Source organism: Agelaius tricolor, unplaced genomic scaffold (assembly GCF_023055355.1).
Source record: "Agelaius tricolor isolate 1412-34295 unplaced genomic scaffold, bAgeTri1.0.p SCAF_30, whole genome shotgun sequence".
Classification (NCBI taxonomy): Eukaryota; Metazoa; Chordata; class Aves; order Passeriformes; family Icteridae; genus Agelaius; species Agelaius tricolor.
In genome coordinates, this window is record NW_027269290.1 from 1,069,722 (window position 1) to 1,090,021 (window position 20,300).

General features: G+C 61.4%; 3 protein-coding genes across 4 annotated transcripts; 2 read left to right on the forward strand and 1 right to left on the reverse strand.

Annotated features, from left to right (window-relative positions):
- The first annotated feature begins 4,383 nt into the window (after window positions 1-4,383).
- LOC139601400 (innate immunity activator protein-like) lies at window positions 4,384-10,865 on the forward strand. Its single transcript, XM_071450442.1, has 7 exons — window positions 4,384-4,429; window positions 5,142-5,266; window positions 5,345-5,464; window positions 6,033-6,237; window positions 7,771-8,176; window positions 9,039-9,606; window positions 10,773-10,865. The coding sequence occupies exons 1-7, from the start codon at window positions 4,384-4,386 to the stop codon at window positions 10,863-10,865; spliced, it is 1,563 nt and encodes a 520-aa protein (XP_071306543.1).
- A 950-nt stretch (window positions 10,866-11,815) lies between these two features.
- Window positions 11,816-16,080, forward strand: SHISA4 (shisa family member 4). The gene is made up of 5 exons (XM_071449966.1): window positions 11,816-12,173; window positions 13,238-13,409; window positions 14,506-14,639; window positions 15,416-15,598; window positions 15,683-16,080. The coding sequence occupies exons 1-5, from the start codon at window positions 12,101-12,103 to the stop codon at window positions 15,727-15,729; spliced, it is 609 nt and encodes a 202-aa protein (XP_071306067.1). The 5' UTR covers window positions 11,816-12,100; the 3' UTR covers window positions 15,730-16,080.
- Window positions 16,081-16,636: 556 nt separating this feature from the next.
- Window positions 16,637-20,035, reverse strand: LOC139601177 (myb-related transcription factor, partner of profilin-like). 2 transcript variants are annotated; one of them, XM_071449965.1, is made up of 2 exons: window positions 19,317-20,035; window positions 16,637-17,288 (listed from the first exon to the last, which is right to left on the reverse strand). In XM_071449965.1, exons 1-2 carry the CDS (start codon window positions 19,792-19,794, stop codon window positions 16,762-16,764), a joined length of 1,005 nt encoding a protein of 334 aa, XP_071306066.1. In that variant the 5' UTR covers window positions 19,795-20,035; the 3' UTR covers window positions 16,637-16,761. The 2 variants fall into 2 exon arrangements, with proteins under 2 accessions (XP_071306066.1, XP_071306065.1); XM_071449964.1 differs by having other exon boundaries at window positions 19,311-20,035.
- Between the last annotated feature and the right edge of the window lie 265 nt (window positions 20,036-20,300).

Below are 20,300 nucleotides of genomic sequence, written 5' to 3' on the forward strand. Positions count from 1 at the left end.
CTGCTCCCTTGCACCCAGCCACCATGGCCAGCCACAGCTCCCAGCAGGAGGGACATCAGGGGTTGATTTATTTGGTCTCCACTAGTGACGCCTTGGCCAGGGTGACAACAAAGCCTTGAGGAGCAGCACAGTGCTGGGGGGCTGCTGGCACTAGGGCATGGGGCTGTGGGACCCAGGGGAACAGGGATGGGGCGTGATAGGTATCCCAAGGACAATGGGGATGCCAGGGGTGATGGAGACACAGGGACAACAGGAACCTGGACGTTATGGGGACTAGCGGGTGGTGGAATCCTAAGGGTGATGGGAACCTGGGGTCCTCAGGAGCAACGGGGAACACAGGGACAATGGGGATGCTGAAGGCAATGGAGACTTCAAGGACTAATGAGGACCCTGAGGGAAGATTAACACCCCAGGGGTGATGGGGATCCCAGGGACAGTGAGGACTTGAAGGTTATGAGGACACACAGTGGTGACACCTGGACTGATGGGGACTCCAGTGGTGTTGGGAACCCCACTGGGGATGAAGGGGACACAGGGACAACAGGACACCAGTGGTGATGGGGATATTGGAGTGAGGGAGACCCCAGGGACAGTAGGCACCCTGAAAGTGAGAGGGACCCCAAGAAGTAATGAGGACCTTGAGGGATAGTGAACCCCCCAGGGGTGATGGGGACCCCAGGGATAATGAGGACCCCAGGAGACAATGGGGACCTGAGAGGTGATGGACACCTGATGGGTGGTGGGTACTTCAGGGATAATGAGGACCCTAAGAAGAGATGGGAAGATATGGGGTGGCCTGAGACCACAGGGTGGCCTGGGACAGGGACACTTGCAAACAGGGACCCTGAGTGTGCTGGGAGCAGCATGTGAGGACTCTGGGCTGTGCCACCACAAGACCACAGGGGCTGGGGGACACAGGGGCTGATGTCCAGGATCTCACCCTATACTGGCATGTGGCTCCTCCCCATCCTCTGATGACTCTGTCCCAGGTTGTGCCATCCCTTGTGGTGACCCCATCCCCGATGACCCTTTCCCACTGGTGACTCCATGCTTCTGGTGACTCATCCCCTGGTGCTCCCATCCCCTGCTGATCCCCTACTTCTCAAGAAGGTGACAGGAGTGATGTTCTCTCCCTGGACCTGGCCCCTGATGGCCACAGGAGCATTATTCAGCCTGAGAAGGTGCCAAACCTGATATGGTAATCCTGTAGCCACCAGGACCTGCACTAGGAGCTACTCTTCAGCCATAGCAGGTGGGCCTGGGGGGAATGGCCCATGGGAATGGGCCTGTCTCCAGCTGGGTGTCCGGGTGTGGTGGCTTGCTGAAGCCTGTCCATCACCACAGGGGGATCCTGCCCTGGCACAGGGCTGAGCTCCTGAAGGTGCTGGAGAGCTGGTGGCTGAAGCAGCTGCAAGAGGAGCTGCAGGGATGCCCACCTGACCTGGAGCAGCAGCTGAGGAAGTGCCACCACAGACTTGAGGAGGTCTGTGATGATCCTTTGTCCTTGTCTCTCTGTCCCAGCCTCCATCTCTGTATCCAGGCCAGTTCTCCTGCCTTCACCTCACCATTTCCGTCCATTCATCCACCCATGTATCCATACATACAAGCATGAATCCATCCATCATCCATCCATGTACCCATGAATCCATCCCCCCCCATCCAACCTCCATACATGTATCCATCCATCCATCCATCCATCCATCCATCCATCATCCATCCATCCATCCATCCATCCAACCTCCATACATGTATCCATCCATCCATCCATCCATCCATCCATCCATCCATCATCCATCCATCCATCATCCATCCATCCCTCATTCATCCATCCATCCATCATCCATCCATCCATCCATCCATCCATCCATCCATCCATCCATCCATCATCCGTCCATCCATCCATCCATCATCCATCACGCATCCATCCATCCATCCAGCCATCCATCATCCATCCATCCATCCATCCATCATCCCTCCATCCATCCATCCATCCATCCATCCATCCATCCATCCATTCTCCATCCATCCATCCATCCATCCATCCATCCATCCATCCATCCATCCACCCTCCACATGTCCATCCAGCTACATATCCATGTCCTTCCCTGGGGACAGCCAAGTGCTGATCAGGCTCTTGGGGCAGTTCAGCTGAGGAACGTCCAGGGAAATTGAGGAGTGGCTGAAGGAAGCTGGACAGGGTGGACATGGGTTAAGGGGTGGCCAGCAGTGACCTGGTCATGGTGACAGCTGAGGGAACGCCTGTGTCAGGAGACAATTGGGTCATGGGGAGGGCTGGGAGAATCCCAACCAGACCCCATGGCTGCCCCTCCTGCAGCACGAGCAGGAGGTGGCTGAGCTAGGGCCAGACCCTCGTCCCAGGTTCCTGCAGGTGTGGGACAGCCTGCAGAAGATGAAGCTGACAGAGGCAGGCGCCTGACACATGTAAGCCAAAGCCAGCCCAGCAGAGCTCCCTGAGCCCCCTGGCACACACTGGGCTGCCCCCATCCCCAGTACATCCTGGCACTGGGAACATCACCTGGCACTGCCATTCTGAGTGAGCTTGTGGTTGGGGGTGAGTCCTGGAGCCTTGGTGTCCCCATGCTGGTGACAACCAAGATGCCAGGGTTGGAAGGAGGTGGTAACAACAGGGCAGTGCCAGGGGTGATATGGGGGATGCAGGCAACACTCTCCCCCTGACCTGCACCTGCCCTGACTCCATGAACCAGAAAACAACCAAATAAAGTCTTTTATCTGGTTTTCTTGATGGAAATGGGACAGAGACAAGGATGGGGTGCATTGCCTTGGGCTAATGGTGAATGGTGGGGATGGAGGGTGGTCATGGTGGCCAGTGGCTCATTTTACCAGTGGTGCCACCAGCCCAACTGCAGTTGGTGTCCATCCAAGGCCTTCAGCCATCCCCTGGTGGCTTACTCCTTCAGTCTCCCTCTCCTTTCTTCTCTGTCTTCTCCTGGTGTTTTTTTCCATTTCCACAGTTAAATGTGTTTCACCCCTGCCCTTTCCACCTGCAGCTGGGAGGCACCAGGAGGGATGAAGAGACTCTGGTTTGAATAGGTCTCACACCAACAGCCCCAGGCTGACAGCACCACCCTGGGCACCCAGGCAGGGAACAGGCCATTGTTCTGGGGAATCTGCACCCCAGACTGCTCCCTGCACTCCTGGCCTGCCCCCTGCACCACCCTGCCTATTCCCTGCCTTCTCAGCCCACCCTGTCTAGCCCCATCCCATGAGGATTCTTCCCCACCCTGCCAGGTGTAGCAATGCAGGATGTGCCCAACTAACTCTAATCCAGCTCAGAGGGGCCACAGTGTCTTCAGCATCATTGCCTCACAGCCTGGGAGAGCCTTGACATCATCCTGGGACAATGGTGGCACCATCCCGGCACTGTCCTGCTGTGCATGGCCAGGGCCAGGACGGGGACAGTGGTTCTTGCGCTTGGCCTATGCCTACATGGCACTAGGGCTGGAGCCTCAGCAAGCACCGTGCTAGGCTGTGCTGGGCTGTGGTGCCACACCACACCGAACTGCACCACCCCCTGCAGTGATGTGCTAGCCATGCTGTGACACATCTATATCGTACCATGCCATTCCATGCCATGCCACAAATGTGCCATGCCGTGCAGTGCCGTTCCATTCCGTGCAGCGCCGTGCGGTGCAGACGCTGCAGGGCCGTCCGGCGGGGCGGGGACTGGGGCAGATGTTGCTCACCCTGCTCCTCCCTCCGCTCAAGCCCAGACCCGTCCGTGCCCCGGCGCAGCAGAGCCGGCAGCGGCGGCGGGCTCAGGTAAGGGATTCTCCCACCCCGCCGGGACCCCCGGGGCCTCCGTCCTGCCTCTGGCCGCCCAGTGCGACGTGGAGCGGGCTGGGGAAACTGAGGCATGGCCAGGCGACGGCGCTGGAAAAGCGGTGTGAACCCCTCCCCCCCGTCCCACTGCCCTCCTTTCACTACCTCCCCAAGAGTTTGGGAGTCTTGGGGTGCTGGGGACCCCCTTTTCCGAGGCCGGCGGTCGCTCCCACCCCTGGATCAGCCACCAGCCCAGATGGAAAAGAAGACTGGGAAAGGTGCCCAGCGAAACCAGCTGGGGCGGGAGCGAGGGGCCCCTCGGCCCTCCCCGCCACCGCACCCCGACCACCTTTGACCCCTTTCGAGGGTGTCACCCTCCCCCCGCCTGGCGCACCGCACCCTTTATTTATGGTAGGACCTACAAGAAGGCAAAGCAAACACAGCCTCGCCTCCCCTCCACCGCCATCGCGGCACGCCCGGGGTGACATGAGGGATTTTAGGGGTGCAGGGTGGGGGGCACCCATGGGTGCAGCGTGGGGACGAGCTGTGTCCCCGCTGTTGCCCGCAGGCTCTCGGCGCGGCATGGGGGAGGCCAGTGACATGGACAGCGGGATCGTGCTGCACTCGGGTGAGAATGGGGTGTGGGGCTGAGGGAGGTTTTGGGACGCCCCTGTTGCCCAGGAGTACTCTGATAGACGTGTCCCTCCTTCCTAGGCAGGGAACGGAGCACTTCGGTGCATGGGGACACACTAGGGACACATGAGCTGCCTGGAGAAAGCTTTGGGGAAATGAAGGGATGGAGGAATGGAGGCTTCCCCTGCTTTTCGGGAGGCATCCCAAGTGTAGTGGGGGTGCTGTGGACAGGATTTGACTCAAATGGGTTTGGCTTGGGACGGCTGAGTCAGACTGAAACCTTCCTCCTGTGCCCCCCCTCCCACCCCCAGCAGGGACGTCACACGTGTCCCGGGGGGGGCTGAAGCACCCATGGTGCTGCTGGGGGAATTTCATGCATACCCTGGGGCATTGGAGGACCCATGGGTGCTGCTAGGGGAGGAGTTCCTGGATACCCTGGGGGGTTGGAACACCAATGGGTGCTGCTGGGTAGGGGAAACAGGTGTTCCCTACAACGGGAGTCAGTACACCCACGGATGCTGCTGTGGGGGAAGGGAGGCACAGCTGCTTTGGGGCAGCTGGAGTGCCCATGGGTGCTGCTGGGAGGGTCATGGCTGCTTTTTCCTCCCCCTGTGGTGGAGGGAAAACTAAGGCAGGGAGGCTGTGGAGTGGTGGAGGATGGTACCTGGGTGCTCCCATCCCTCCAGATGTCCATGTATCTGTTCCAGGCCCTGACAGCCTGGTGTCCCCCCCGAAGGAGCGGGTGCTGGTGGGGCAGCGGCAGCAGCAGGCACTGGAGGCCCAGCTTGATGGCTGCATCCAGGAGCTGCGACAGCTGTGCCTGCGTGAGGCGGTGAGCAGGGCATGAGGACCCCCTGCCCACCTTCATATACTGCCATGGCTCTGCTCAGTGTCCGTGTGCCATCCTCAGGAGCTGACGGGGACCCTGCCCTGCGAGTACCCCCTGAAAGCTGGCGAGAAGCCCCCCAAGGTCCGTCGCAGGATCGGGGCTGCCTTCAAGCTGGATGAGATCGCCGTTCTGCGTGGGGTGGTGAGGCAGTCCCTGGGGTGCAGAGGTGGTGGGGACCCATCCCATCCCATCCCATCCCATCCCATCCCATCCCATCCCATCCCATCCCATCCCATCCCATCCCATCCCATTCCCTCTGCTGTAGAAGATGCCTGAGGGTCACCTGGAAATGTTGCCATCCCCATCCCATGGGTGGTGGTTGGGTGCCAAGTGCTGTAGGTGAGAGGGGCAGGGGGGTGCTTTCAAGCATGAGGTGGTGTTGGGCTGTTGAGTTAATGGGGTTATCATGGAGTCCTAAACATAATGTGTGGGGTTGGGGTGCCAAGGTGATGGGTGTGGGGGGGTCCCAGGTGTATCAGGGTGCCAGAATTACGAGAGGAGGTGAGTTCCAAATGTTATGGCTAGTGGTGGGGTCCTGAGCATGATGGGTGGTGTTGGGTTCCAAAAGCGATGCTGGGTGTTGGGGTCCCAGATGAGATACTGGGAAGGGTTGGGATCCCAAGTGCTATGGGTGGTGTTGGGATGTTAAGTATGATGGGGGGCTCGGGGGTGTTGAGGTGCATTTCTGAGCGTGTCCCCCTGCCCCCAGGACCCTCTGGAACGGGAGCGGGCACTGCAGCTGCAGATTGCCGAGGCCGCCCGCCGGCTCTGCCACGAGGAGAACATCGGCCGGCAGGTGCGGAAGAGGCGGCAGACGGCAGCACTCCGGGAGGAGCAGAAGCTGCGGGATCTGGAGCAGGTCCTGAGTCAGCGGCGGCTCCTGGCAGGGCAGCGGGACATCAGTACTGCCAAGGGTGAGTCCCTCTGAGCCCCATGATGGGGGGGGGGATGCTGGAGAGCAGGGAGGGGTGCTGCTTGGTAGGATGTCCCTGGGGAATGCATCTAAATTACCCATTCCTTGTGAATACACCCCACTGGATGCTGCCCAGTCCTTCATCCCAAGTGCATGCACCCCTCTGGATGCATGCCCCTCTATCATTCCCCTGTGTGTCCCTTCCCAATATCCCATCCAAAATGCTGCACCCCAGTCCCCTGGTGAATGCACTTCCCTGGATGCACCCCAAATTCCCATTCCTGGTGAATACACCCCTTTGATGCACTCCAACTTCCCATCCCCTGTGAATACAACCTGGTTCTACATCCCCAATAAATGCACGCCCCCAACACCCCCTGGTGAATGCACCCCAATTTCCCATCCCTGCTGAATATACCCCTTGGATGCCCCCTGGAAGGCCATCCCTGGTACATGCACCTTGATACGCTCTCACTGTCAATGCACCCTTTTGAAGGTACCCCAATACTTCATCTGGTGGTTGTACCCTTGTGAGTGCACCCCAAAAAGTAGTCCCCAGTGCATGCAACCCAATAACCATTCCTGGCATATGTACCCCCTGAATGCACCCCAAAAGTCCATCCATAGTGCATGCACCCTGATAAATCATCCCCAGCAGTACCCCACTGAATCCACTCCAATACTTCACTTCCGTTGATTGCACCCTTCTGCAAGTACCCTAATAGTTCACCCTTGCTGCTTGCACCTCATAACTATCCCCAGTCACCTGTCCTCAGCACCTGCCCCCAAAGGGGGGCAGGATGTGGCCCAGCTGCTATGTCCCCATCCCAGTGGCAGCCATCCAAGGCAGTTCCCATTCTCTCCATCCCTGTCCCCTTCAAGGAACCAGGCCATGGTGGTGGCGTCTCCTTCCCTGTTGGTGCCCCCAGCCTGCCCATCCCAGGCAGGCTGGGAGCTGCACACGGCTCAGCAGAGCCGGCCTGGCCGGTACCGCTGCCGTCCCGGAGCGTGTTGGGACAGGTGGCGTGGGAGGGGGGAGTGGAGGCCCGCGGGGACGTGCTGGGTGGTGGCGGGGCCGTGGGAGCGCTTTGGCACCTGGAGGCGGCCCCAGCTCTGTTCTCACAGGGCCCTGCCCCATAGAACTCAGTGCCTCTGACAAGAGCTCCATGTTTGACACTGGCCTGCTGGAGGAGGGTGAGGGGGCTGTGGGGACCAGGGGAGATCCCTGGTATGTTCCCTCCATTCCAACTCTTCCTGTGTCCCCTCTATCTCTACTCTCCCTGTGTCGCCTCCATCCCGTTCCGCTGCCGTCTATCCCCTCCATGCTGTTCCCCTGTGTGTCTCTTCCATCCCAACCCCCCATATCTCCCCTCCATACCAACTATCCACCTGTTCCCTCCATCTCAACTCTCTCTTTATGTCCCCTCCATCCCAACCCTCCATCTCTCCCCTCCATACCAACTATCCACCTGTTCCCTCCATCCCAACTCTCTCTTTATGTCCCCTCCATCCCAACCCTCCATCTCTCCAGCAGAGGACACACGGCCACCAGGACTTGCCACTCCACAGAGGTCCCCATCTCCCAAGGACCCCACCAAGGAGGAGGAGGAGGAGGAGTCAGGGCTTCTGGTGACCCCACCCATTACCTGGCAGGAGACCAGCCTGGACAGACCCTACGAGAGGACCAAAAATCCCAGCATCGACCCTGAGGATGGGGAAACCCAGAGCTCCCAATGCTGTCTTGGGTCCCTGATGGCTGCCCCTGCCAGCTCCTTGGCCCCCAGCAGCCCTGACCCTGCAGGTCCCCCAAAGTCCAGGACAGGGGACCCTCCCTACCGGTTTGTCCCCATCCGGACCCTGGTGCTGTGCCGGCAGGCAGGTTCCAGTGCTCCCAGCACCCCTGAGCCATCAGGACGGCAGGGACAGACCCAATCTCTGAGGTATGTCCTGAGCTTGGGGAGGATAGACAAGGGTTTCTGCTAGGGAGGATGTTGATAACCCCATGGAGAGGGGGATGGAGATAATCCCATGTGGAGGATGGAGCTCAGTCCATGGGAAGGAGGATGGGAATGACCCCGTGAAGATGATGGAGCTCAGCTTACGGGGAGGATGTTGGAAATAATCCCATAGGAAGGATGGAGATAGTCCCACTGGCAGTAAAATGGAGCTAACCCTGTGGGAAGGAGGATGGGAGTAGTCCTGTGGGAGAGGATGAAGAGAACCTCATGGAGATAATGGAGCTAAACCCATGGGGAGGAGGATGGAGATAATCCTATGGAAAAGATAATGGAGAGAACACCAAGGGAAGTGTGGACCTAACTCTATGGGGAGGATGGAGAAAATCTTTTGGGGAGGACGGACATAATCCCATGGGGAGGGGATGGAACTAACCCCATGGAGATGATGGAGCTCAGTCATTGGGAGGATGGAGACAATATTATGGGGAGGATTGAGATAATCCCAGAGACAGAATGAGGATAATCCTATGGGGATGTGGGAGAAAATCCTGTGGGGAGGACGGACAGAAGTCCATTGGGAAGAGGTTGGAGATGATCCCATGGAGAGGATGGAAGTAAGCCTATGGAGACTATAGAGGTCAGCCTCATGGGGAGGGTGAACTAATCCCTTGGGAGGAGGCTGGCGACTGCCCCTCAGGAAAGGTGGAACTAATCCCATGGGAGGAAGTTAGATGTCTCCCCACGGGGTGGCTGGCTGTACCCATGGGTACACCTTTCCCAGGGCTTGCCCTGGCTTTAGGGTGAGGGGAAGGGTCCTCCTGCAGCCACAGTGTCTTGCCTGCAGGGTGGACCCATGCTGGCAGCCAGCTGAGCCACGGGGCCGCAGTGCCGCACCCCGCCGGCGCCCCACCTACTACACAGTCACTGTGCCCACCTCCTGCATCCTGACCCCCGGCCCTGCGTGCCGCTCTGGCTCCGATGACAGCATCTCTGACCTCTCCAGCATCTCCCACGCCACCTCCCTGGGCAGCAGCAACCCTGACATGTCCTTCGCAGTTCCGCTGCCCCTTGCCGAGCCTGGTTACTACCCACGGGGTGCCCTCCAGCTCCTGCCACCTGCTGGCCCCCTGACTTTCCTGTACGAGCAGGATCTGGCCCCACTGCGGTACCAGCGCCTGGTGCCCTCCCGTAGCCGCATCGTGCGCACCCCCTCGCTCAAAGACTACGCGCCCGCCGGGGCCCGGGGGCTCTCCAAGGCCGCCGTCACAGAGGAGCTCAAGTCATGGCACCAACGTGCCCGGCTGAGGAGTGCCCGGCCCCACTCCCTCGACCGGCAAGGGGCTTTCCAGAGACCCCATGGTGGGACCACCAGGGACGTGCCCATTGCTCATGGAATCCTGTCACTGGTTCAGGTATGACATGGGGTCTGGCTGGGAGTGGCCATGTGGGAGAAGGGGGATCCCCTGGGTGCTGTCCTGCAGGTGACAAGAGTTGTTACCCTGAGGTAGTGTAGGGACATGCAGCTCTGGTGGGGTCCCATGAGGATTTCTGGAGCAGGAGTGAAGTCCTGAGGGAGTCCATGGGGTACTGTGAGGGTTGTTGGGACAGGACTGGGATTCCAGAAAGGAGCCTGGGGCAGGAACATGGTCTCAGGAGGGTCCTGAGGAGAGGATCAAGGTCCTTTAAGATCCTTTGAGGCAGGATTGGGACCTTCTGAGGGTTCTCTGAGCAGGTCCAAGGTCCCATAGGTTGGGTCTGGAGGGTCCCTGATAGTTCCTGCGGCAGGACCAGCACCCTGAGTGGATCCCCATGGGAGATTAGGGTCCTGAGGGAATCACAAAGGAAGAATTTGGGTCCCAGAGGAGTCCCTGGGGCAAGACTGGGTTCCTGAGGAAGTCCAACAGCCAGGACCAGGGTCTTCTGTTCTTGGGAACAGAAGTAAGGTTTTTAAGATCCTTCGGGGCAGGATGAGGACCTGCTGAGGATCCCATGGACAGGTTTGGAGTTCCGTGTAGGTCCCAGGGGCAGAACCAAGACCCCCTGGGGCAGGACTGGGGTCCCATGTGAGTCCCTGGGGTAGGGCCAGGACCTTAAGGGTGTCTCTGGAGCAGGACTGGATTTCCATGTAGGTCCCTGCTTTCTCTTGAAGATCCCAAGGGCAAGACAAGGACCCCATGGGGGTTCTTGTTACAGAACTGGGATCCCATGGGAAAGACCAGAACCTTAAGGGGATTACTGGGGCAAAACTGGGGTCCCATGAGAGTCCTATGGGAAGGACCAGGACTTCAGGGGGGTCCCTAGGGCAGGATCCATGTGGTTCCCTGTGGTAGCACTGGGGTGCCCTTGAGCAGGGAAGGATCCCTGCAGGCATTTCAGTGACTAGCTCCCCCTTTCCACCTGGCAGTCTCACTGGGACAAATGCACCTGTGGCACAGCTGGGACACAGGCTGGGCAAGTGAGGACCTGTGGCCATGCCCCCACAGCTCCTCCAGCCCAACCCTTGTGCCAGGACGTGCCCCCAGTGGTGCCCCTCCGACAAGGTAGGATGCCAACACCCACAGGGTCTTTGTTCCCCCAGGGTCCCCCGGTGCAGGTGCTGCGGCGCTCAGCAGCCGGTGTGCCCGTGCAGGTCTACATGCCCGAGAACGGCGAGATTGTCACCCAAGTGTGAGTGCCGTGTCCTCACCCCGGGGCGGGGGCACATCCTGGCTGGCCCAGGGGCGGCAAGGACGTCTCATGCCTCCCCACCCCAGTGTGGGGCACAGGAGGGAGCCACAGTGGGGTGGCAGGGGCTGGCCCCCACCCTGTGTTCCCTCACTGGCACTGCAATGCTGATAGGGACACTGTGACCCCAGTGCTTATGGTGACCTTGGTGTCGCCATGACCCTGAATTTGAGGTTCTGGTCTCTAATAAAACTGGTTTTTGGGATACGTCACTCTCAGGATGTGTCACCTCCATGTCCCCTCTGAGGTCCCCCATCCTTGGGTCCCGTTGGCATTGCCAGGATGGGACTCTGTGGATTTGGGGTCTGGCTGTGCTCGGGGCAGTAATGGGGTGATCCCAGTGGCAAGAGGGTGCCCCAGATCCAGCTGTGCAACCCTGGCACCCAGTGACCCAGGCTGGGAAAGGGGCAAGGAGTAGAAAGGAAGGATGGAATGGAGGTGAAGGGTGCGGGGTTGGGGTGCATGAGGGTGGGCAGGAAGGGTGCAGTGGAGGGCTGCAAGGATGGGGTGCAGGGGGAGGAAAATAAGGTGCTCTGGGAAAGGATGGGGTTGGAGAAAGGGTGCTGTGAATCAAAGTGATGGGGTGCAGAGAAGGGATGGGGTGCAGGGTAGGCAAATAAGGAGTGCAGGGGTGGGATGAGGTGGGAGAAGGGGTGCTGGGAGGGGAAATGATGGGGAGCAGGGGGTAGGGAAGGGATTGAATGTCGGGGATGGGGTGCGGGGAGTGGTGCAAGGACGAGCGAAGAGATGGGGTGCAAGAAGAGGGGAAATAAGGGTTTCCGGTGGGGGGTGCAGTGGTGGGTGGGCAGTGCCAGAGACACTCTGGTCCCCGCATTCCCGCCCGGCCCTGCCAGTGCCCGGGGCCAGCGGCGTCGCTCCTCCCGGTGGGGGCGGGCGGGGGCCGGTGGCTGCGGCGGGAGGCGGCGCCGGGGGGACGGGAGAGGGGAGGACACCGGGCAGCAACCGAGCGCCGCCGGGCTGCGGCGTCACTGCGGGCCTGCGCCGGCCCCGCACCGGCACCGAACGGCACCGGGAGACACCGGCAGAGGGAGCGGCCCCGCGGCACCGGCACCGGGCGGCACCAGGACCGGCCACGGGAGCGGCCCCGGTCCCGGTGCCGCCGCGCAGCCGCCGCCCTTGTCCCGGACAGCTCTGAGCGGGGACACCGGGCCCGGCCCCGGGATGGGGCCCGGGGGCCCCGGGAGCGGCTGGCCCCTGGCCGGGACCCTGCTGGTGGCCGTGGCCGCCTCGATGGGTAAGAGATATACGGGGACCGGGGAGGGCCGGGGGAGCCGGTGCCACCCTGCGACTGGACACGGTGCCACCATCTGTGACACGGGGATCCCGCTGGGTGGGAGGGACTAAGTGCCGCCAGCCGTGACTATGAGTCGTGTCACACACGGCCCCTTTGACTGGGGGTTGCTTGCAACAAAGTGTCCCCCTGGGCACTGTGTCTACTCCCCCCAAACCCGCCTCTCATTTGCCGCTTTCGGGGTGACCCCGGGAGCAGCAGGCAGGGAGACGGTGGCTGACCGAGCCGGGATGCCCAGCCCCGGGGAGTCTGGGGGCTTTCCATGCACGAACCCTGTGCCTCAGTTTCCCCACTTGTCCCTGAACTGCCGTGATCCCATTTTGGGATGTGTGAATAATGCCATGTGAGATTCCCGCAAAGCCCATTTCCGTAGCTGCTCCGGCGCCTCTGGCCGCCCCCGGACCTCGGCCCGCGGCTATTTCTGGGAAGACAGGTGGCTCCGGACAGAAATAGAGTGGGAAGTGCCACTGGAACACGCGGAAGGAGGGGAAGCTGGGGAGATCTGGAGGAATCTGGAGGGGTTGGAGAGCTGGGTGGGATGGAGTGGCGTCTGCAAGGATGTAGGGTTGGATGGAGCCAAGTATGGGGGTACATAGGGGCAGGGTTTGGAAGGAAGTCGAGTGGGATGGGGCAGGATATGGGGGTACACAGGGGCAGAATGGAGCAGGGTTTTAAGGGATATGGGGCAGGTTGGAGCAGAGCAGGGGTTGGGGGGTACATAGGGACACCGTTTGTGGGTCCATGGGGCAGGACACAGCAGGGTATAGGAGATGTGGGGCTGGGTATGAGGGACAGGGGGACAGGAAGCAGCAGGGTATTTGGGAGTGTATAGGGGCATACTTTGGGGATCCATGGGGCAGGATGGACTGGGGTACAAGGGGAATAGGACACAGTGGGATACAGGCTGTGCTCATGTGGGAGAGGAAGGGCATGGGGCGCTGCTGGTGCCCCTGAGGGTGGTGATGGCGAGGTGCTCCAAGGCCCTGGTGGTGGGTGGCTATCCACAGTGGCCGGGGGTGAAGACTGCCTGTGGTACGTGGACAGAAACGGGTCATGGCACCCTGGCTTCGACTGCGAGTTCTTCACCTTCTGCTGCGGCACGTGCCACCAGCGGTACTGCTGCCGAGACCCTCTGCGCCTGCTCACCGAGCGCCAGCAGCGCCATTGCCTTGCCTTCAGGTGCCACAGCTGGGGCTGATGGGGCTGGGGGCTCTCCTGGGCAGCCTGGGTGCTGGGACTGGGTGATAGGCACTAGTACTGGGTGCTGGGGATAGGCAGTTGTACTGGGTGCTGGTCACTGTATGCTCTGCACTCGGCAGTAGTGCTGGACACTGGTATTGGGTACTGGGCAGTGGTATCTGGGCTCTTGCAGTGGGTGTGGGGTAGTGGGTGCTGGTCACTGGTACTGGGTGCTAGGCACTGTTACTGGGGGTTGGACATTGGTACTGAGCAGTGGCAGCGGGTGCTGGGTGCTCTGCACTGGTACTTGCTGGGGGCACTGGGTGTTGGGCACTGGGCACTGTTACTGGATGTGCACCGGTTCTGAGCACTGGGGAGTGATACTGGGCACTGGGCAGTGCTACTGGGTTGCCAGGCTGTTGGCTCTGGGTGCTGGACACTAACATTGGGTGATGGGCATTGAGTGCTGGGTGTTGGGCACTGGGCAGTGGTACTGGGTGTTGGGTACTGGTACTGGGTTGTTGGTCTCTGGCCAGTGGTACTGGGCATTGGTGCTTTGCAGTGGGTGTTGGGACTCCTACTAGGTGCTGTGCACTTGGTACTGGTACTGGGTGCCAGGCTCTTGGCATTGGTACTGGGTGCTGGTATTGGGTTCTGGGTGCTGGACACTGGTACTGGGCACTGATACTGGGCACTGCACATTGGGGGATGGATGCTGCAGATTGGTCACTGGTACTGGGTGCTGGCACTGGGTGCTGGATGCTGGTACTGGAAACTTGCACTGGGTGCTGGGCACTGGTTACTCCCACTGGATGCTAGTCACTGGGCAGAGGGCACTAGTACAGGGCATTGGCACTGGGTACTGGGCACTGCTACTGGGTGGGCAATGCTACTGGGTGCTGGGCAGTGGTCACTGCTACTGCTACTAGGTGCTGATAGCAGTGCTGGACAATGTCACCGGGCATTGGTTCTGGGCACTGGGCAGTGTCACTGGGTGCTGGGCATGGGGCACTGGGCACTATCAGTGGGTGCTGGCTGGGGGTGTGTGCTGCGGGTGCCTCCCTGGCCCTGCTCCCCACGCCCGGGGGTCCCGCAGCCCCAAGACCATCGCGGGCATCGCCTCAGCCGTGGTGCTTTTCATCGCCATCGTCACCACTATCGTCTGCTGCTTCATGTGCTCCTGCTGCTACTTGTACCAGCGCCGGCAGCACTCCCGCACACCCCTGCAAGGTGCGGGGCTGGGATGGGGGTGCAGGAGGGTCCTGTAGGAAAAGAGGGTGGAGTGGGGTTGAGGGGGCCTAGAGGATTTCAGGGGGAAGGGGGGTCTGGTGGGGGGCTGTAGGGATGGGGGGATGCAGGGTGTGCAGGAGGAGAGGATCAAGAGGGTCTTGCAGGTAAGGAGGTGCAGGGTTAAGAGGACCTGGGGGAATGGGAGGGTGCAGGAATGGGGGATGCACGGATGGGGGGTGCAGGAGGAGGCTCGGTGCATGATGATGCTGTAGGTACAGGGTGGGGGATTGGGGGGGCCTGGACAGAGGCCTGTGGGAATTGCTGTGTGTGTGGGGGCTATACGGGTGGGAGGTGCAGGAGGGTCCTGTAGGTAGAGAGTGGAGGGGTTTGGGAAGAGGCAAGGAGGGTGTTGGGGTAAAAGGTGGAAGCTGAAGGGATGAGAGATGAGAGGGAGCAGAAAAATCCTGTAGGTGTGGGGTGGGGGGAATGGTAGGGGAGGCAAAGAGAAGGGGAGCTGTTGGAATGAAGGGGGGGATCAGGAGGGTGGGGGGTGGACTGCAGGAATGAAGGTGTAGGAGGAGGGGTAGGGTACAGGGGTGGGGAGAAGGAGACATCCTGAGGTACACGGTGGAGGGATTGCGGGGGGAAAATTGGGCACTGTGGTGAGGGTCTGGATGACACCCCAGTGGCCACCAACCTTAGGGCCACCACCACTCTTAAGCACCATCCCTGTCCCTGTGTCGGGGTGCTGCAGACCTCCCCAATCTCTCCCACAGGCCCGGAAATTCCCCTGTCCAGCTACCACCCCGCAGCTCCACCAGCTCCCTTCCCTGTGGACCCCAAAGCCGGCCCTACACCTCCCCAGCCTGGCTTCACCCCCATGGCCATGTACCCCCCGCCTGGCCCTGCTGCCCAGTACCCCATGTACCCCTCCGGCCCCCCTGTCTACAACCCCACAGGTGAGCACTGGGGGGGAACAGGGACCCTCCCTATTCCCCGGGGGGCCTGGTGGCCTGGTGACACCGCATCTGCTCCCCCTGCAGCACCACCACCCTATGTCCCGGCGCAACCCAGCTACCCTGGAGCATGAGTCCCCGCGGGGACCCCCGTACCCGCCGCCGGCCAGCGGGCCCAGGCTGGGGACCCCAGGGACCCCCCCTGGCGCTGGGGGGCTGCCTTAGCCAGCGCTGGATCGGGCTCTTCCCAGCCATCCTGGGGTGATCCGGTGCCAGCAGAACAGGGTGGCCCTTGTGCCACACACTGGGCCCTTTGTGGGCGCCTTCTCCCCTGGCTCTGGGTGCCAGTGGCCCCGAGCACCCGCGGAGGGGTTCCCAGGGGGTCCTCCGAGGGCCGTGCACCGCTGTCTCCCTGCACACTACCCCTGGATTCACCCCCGGCTCTTCCCTCCGGGGTTGGCATTAAACCACGTCTTGTGCCCACAGCCTGGTGTTGTCTCGGTGATTCTAATGGGGAAAAAAGGAAAGGCAACGCCCCCAAACCCTTCCCGCGAATTGTAATGTGAGGAAACATGAATTCTGCTCTGTCCCTTCTGCTCCCGAGACTTCTCCCTCCCAAAATTGTGTTGGGATGGGTAATTCCCACCAAATCAGCCGCTTGGATGAGCCAGCCTGGAGTGCTGGCTGCCCACTCAGCCCCCATCACTCAAAACGGAGCGTGAAACCACCCCTGGATTCTTTCGGGTGAGAAAACAGCAAACTCTGTGCCGGGATTGGGACTGTGGGCGTGTGAACAATTCCTCTATCCATGCCCCCTCCCCTGGACAGGAATAAGCGGGGGAGGGTGGGTGGTGTGTTACCTCGATGGTTGTTCCTGGTGGGATTCATCCCTGCCAGCACTGCTGGCTAAATTTGGGACCAGAGTCCATCAGTCCAGAAGAAAAGCCAGGCAGAGCCACCTGGAAGGACAAACCCCTGTTCCATCCTGTTCCATCTCCCAGCCCTCTGCATCATCCCCAAAAACCATCTGAGGTGCCTGGAGTGGGGGGAGCCATGGGGGTGCAGCTCCGAGTTTTATTGAAGTGGGATGGACAGGAAAAGAAATAATAATAAAAGTAGCGACGTGGGTTCTGGAGTGTGTGTACACAGCCAGCTGCGTGGGAGGCTCAGGATTTGGGGACCCCCCGCTCCCGGAGGTAGAGGTCACGGATTTCGGTCAGGCTGCGACTGAGCCCGCCCAGCGCCTGGGCGATGCCGCGCAGCACCGCCGTGGTCTCCCGACGGCTCTCGGCGTATTCCCGGCGGAACGCCCGCATCTCCTGCACCAGCCGCTCATTGGACTGCACGAGGCTGAGCTGCGGGCGCTCGGGGGTCCCGTCCAGCCCCCCGGGGGGCCCTGCCTCTCCCGCGCCGCAGTGACTGAGCTGCTCGGCCTCCTGCTCCAACAGCAGACTCGGGAAGTCGGAGCCCAGCGGCTCCTGCTGCCCGCGGAGGTCGCCGAGGGAGAGTTCGGAGGGTGCGGAGCGCGGGGGGCTCCGGCTCCAGCCCTCGCACAGCTCGTTGGGCGGGCAGATGCCGGGGCGGGGCAGCCGACAGTCTGAGCGGCGGCCGGGAACGCCGTCGGCAGCGGGGCCGTGGAAGGGCTCAGTCTTCACCTCCAAAGGCTCCTCCTTTACCGGCTCCTCCTTTACACCTGTGGGACCGAGGGCGAGCACAGGGCAGCTGCAGGGATCTCCCGTGTTCCCGGTGCCCCACGGACCAAGTGACAGACCCTGTTGTCTCCATCCCTGTGCTCATACATCCCATCTCCTGCACCCAGTCCCAGTTCCATCTATACTTATCTCCATAGTTCCGTGTCCCTCATGATAGTTCAACCCCATCCCCTGTCCCTTGTCCCTCTCCTGTCCCCAGTACTCCCATACCCCTGTCCTGAATGTGGTGTCCCCATGTGCCTGTATGGTCCTGGTACCCCCACGTCCCTGCCCCAGTCCACCCATATCCCTGTCCTGAACATGGTGCCTCTATGTCTTTGTTTGGTCCTGGTACCACCACGTCCCAGTTCTCAGCCCACTAACCCTCATGTCCCTGTTCTGGTCCCAGTATGGAATGTTCTTTGTCTCTGTCTTGGTCCTGCCCCATGTCACTGTCCCAGTCCCACCACATCTTTGTCCTGTTCCCAGCCCCTTCTTATCCCTGTCCTGGTCCCAGTAGCCTGTGCCTTTTGTCCCTGCCCTAATCCCAGTCACCCATATCCTTGTCCTGATCCCGGTACCCTTCTGTCCTGGTATAGGTGCCCCTGTTACTCTCCCTGTCTCCTGTGTCCCTGTCCTGGTCCTCCCACATCCCTGTCACCTGTCCCAATATTCCACGTTTGTATCCCTTTGCCCTGACTCTATGTTCCCTCTGTGTCCCTGCCCCACTGTTCCTGCCCAGTCCCTCCATTCACCTGTAGTGGTCCCAGTGTCCTGGTCCTGGTTTTTCCCACATCTTGGTCCCAGTCCCTTCACATCCCTGCTCTTTTTGCCTGGATCTGTGTCCCAGTCCCTCCATGTATCTTCCCAGGCCTAGTGATGCCTTAGCATGCCTCCATACCCCTCATGTTCCTATCCCAATCCTCCATGTCCCTGCCATTGTCCCCTGTATCCATGTCCCTGTCCCCCATGGCATGGTCCCAGTGTCCCTGTCCTAGCCTTAATCTCCTGTGTTCCTGTCCTGGTCCCTCTACACACCTGTCTTGCTCCCAGTTTCTTGCTCCTCATCCCGTTCTCTTGGTCCTGGTCTCCTGTGTCCCTGTCTCAGAACCATGTTTCTGTCCTGGTCCCCTGTGTCCTGGTTACTCCATGTCCCTGTACTGGAGGGACCAGTGCCTCTGTGCCTCTGTGTCCCTGTCCCAGTTCCTCATGTCCCTGTCCTGATGCCCTGTATCCTGGTTCTCCAGGTGCTGATCCAGGTCCCCTGAGTCCCCATCCCCATCTCCCCATGCACCTGCCCCTGTGTTCTGGTCTGGCTGTGTCCCTTTGCTGGTCCTGGTCTCCTGTGTCCCTGCATGCACCTCCCCTGGTTCCAGTGACCTGTTTCAGTCTCAGTTCTCTTGCATCCAAGTCCCAGTCACTCATGTCTGTGTCCTGGACCCCCATATCTTGGTCACAGTATCTCCATGTCACTATCGTGGTCTCCTGTATCCTGATCCCCTTGCTTCCTGGTCCCCTTGTGTCCCTCTTCCTCCCAACCTCTCCCAGTCCCAGTGGCCCTGTGTCTGTGTCCTGGTTTCCCATGTCCATGTCCTGGTCCTGCATGTTCTGGTGCTCGTCCTTGTCTCTCTTGAAACCAGGGTTAGATGGGATACTGGGGAGAAATTCCTCCATGCATATGTCCTGGTCCCAGCGTCCCCATGTACCTGTTGCTTGTCCCCACTTCCTAAACCCATTTCTCCAGGTCCCATTCCAACTCATCCGTGGCCCCTATTTCGTCCCCCATCCTGCCCCATGTCTGTGTCCTGGTTCTTCATGTCCCTGTCCCACCATACACCTGTGCCGGTCCCTCCGGAACCCGGTCCCAGTGGAACCCGGTCCCAGCATCCCCGCGACCCTGCCCCGCTCTCCCCTGTCCTAGTCCCGGTCCCGCATGTCCGTGTCCTCCGTGTACGTCTCTCCACTCTTCCGTCCCGGCCCAGCATCCCCGTGTCCCTGCCCCGTCCCGCTGCCGCTGCCCGCACATTCACCGTGCTGTGCCGACCCCTCGGCGCTGCGCATCGAAGGGTCGGTTCCGGCGGCGCCGCGAGGACCCCAGACGGGGGCGGGGGCGGGCCCCGGGCCGGGCTCGGCCGCGCCGTTCCCGTTGCTCCCGTTATTCCCGGTGCTCCCGGTGTTCCCGTTCCTGGCGGCGGCCCTGCCGGCCGGGCCCTGCCGCTCCAGCCGGTGCCGGCTGATCTTGTCCCCGGCGCGGCGGCGTAGCCCCCGCCAGCGGTTCTTCACCTCGCCGATGTCGCGCTGGTGGCGGCCGGCGGCGTTCACCTTGTGCGTGATCCGCCACCAGATCTTCTGCTTCTCGTACGCGTTCACGGTACCGGCGGCGGCGCCGAACAGCAGCGGCTCGTACCGGAGCACTTCGCTCATCAGCACCTCCAGCTCCTGCAACGTGAAGTTCGGCTTCCGCTTCAGCAGCCCCCGCCGCGCCCCGCCGCCGCCCGCCGCCGCCATGCTCTCCGCCGCCTCCGCCGCCTCATGCCGCCGCCCGGCCGTCCATCGCCGCCGCCGTGTGCCCTACACCGGTTCCCCGGTACTGAGCGGGGGAAGCGGAGCCGGACACCCCCGACAGCCCCCGCCCCGCGCTGCCGCAGCCGGATCCGGGACGGACCGGAGACCGGACGGGCCGGGGCTGCACCGGGCCCCTGCCCGCCCCGCCGCGCGCCGCTCCGCCCCCGGTGCGTTAACGGCGGCCCCGGTGCATTAGCGGCGCCCCCTGCCGGCCCCGCCGCGTACAGCAGCGCCCCCGGCTCGGTTACGGCGCCCCCTGCCGGGCCCGCTCCCTCCCCATCGGGGGCTGCACCGCCCCGCACCGCCCCGGCCCCCCGGTTTCAGTGACACCGTCGGTGCTCGGGCGACGCCCCTGGTGCTCTCACCCCGGGGCCGGTCGGATTCTCGGTGTGGGATGTCCCAACGGCCCCGTGGTGCCCGCGTTAGCAGGGGCCTCCCAAGGGGCAGGA

Excerpts from the sequence above, each read along its gene's own strand:
- LOC139601400 (XM_071450442.1), top strand. The coding sequence starts at position 4,384 with ATGGGGGAGGCCAGTGACATGGACAGCGGGATCGTGCTGCACTCGG. Across the intron at positions 4,430-5,141 it reads CGGGATCGTGCTGCACTCGG|GCCCTGACAGCCTGGTGTCC; the intron begins GTGAGAATGGGG and ends TATCTGTTCCAG. Across the intron at positions 5,465-6,032 it reads TCGCCGTTCTGCGTGGGGTG|GACCCTCTGGAACGGGAGCG; the intron begins GTGAGGCAGTCC and ends CCCTGCCCCCAG.
- SHISA4 (XM_071449966.1), top strand. The coding sequence starts at position 12,101 with ATGGGGCCCGGGGGCCCCGGGAGCGGCTGGCCCCTGGCCGGGACCCTG. Across the intron at positions 13,410-14,505 it reads CGCCATTGCCTTGCCTTCAG|CCCCAAGACCATCGCGGGCA; the intron begins GTGCCACAGCTG and ends GGGGTCCCGCAG. Across the intron at positions 14,640-15,415 it reads CTCCCGCACACCCCTGCAAG|GCCCGGAAATTCCCCTGTCC; the intron begins GTGCGGGGCTGG and ends TCTCTCCCACAG.
- LOC139601177 (XM_071449964.1), bottom strand. The coding sequence starts at position 19,794 with ATGGCGGCGGCGGGCGGCGGCGGGGCGCGGCGGGGGCTGCTGAAGCGG. Across the intron at positions 17,289-19,310 it reads GTCGGCACAGCACGGTGAAT|GTGTAAAGGAGGAGCCGGTA; the intron begins GTGCGGGCAGCG and ends TCGGTCCCACAG.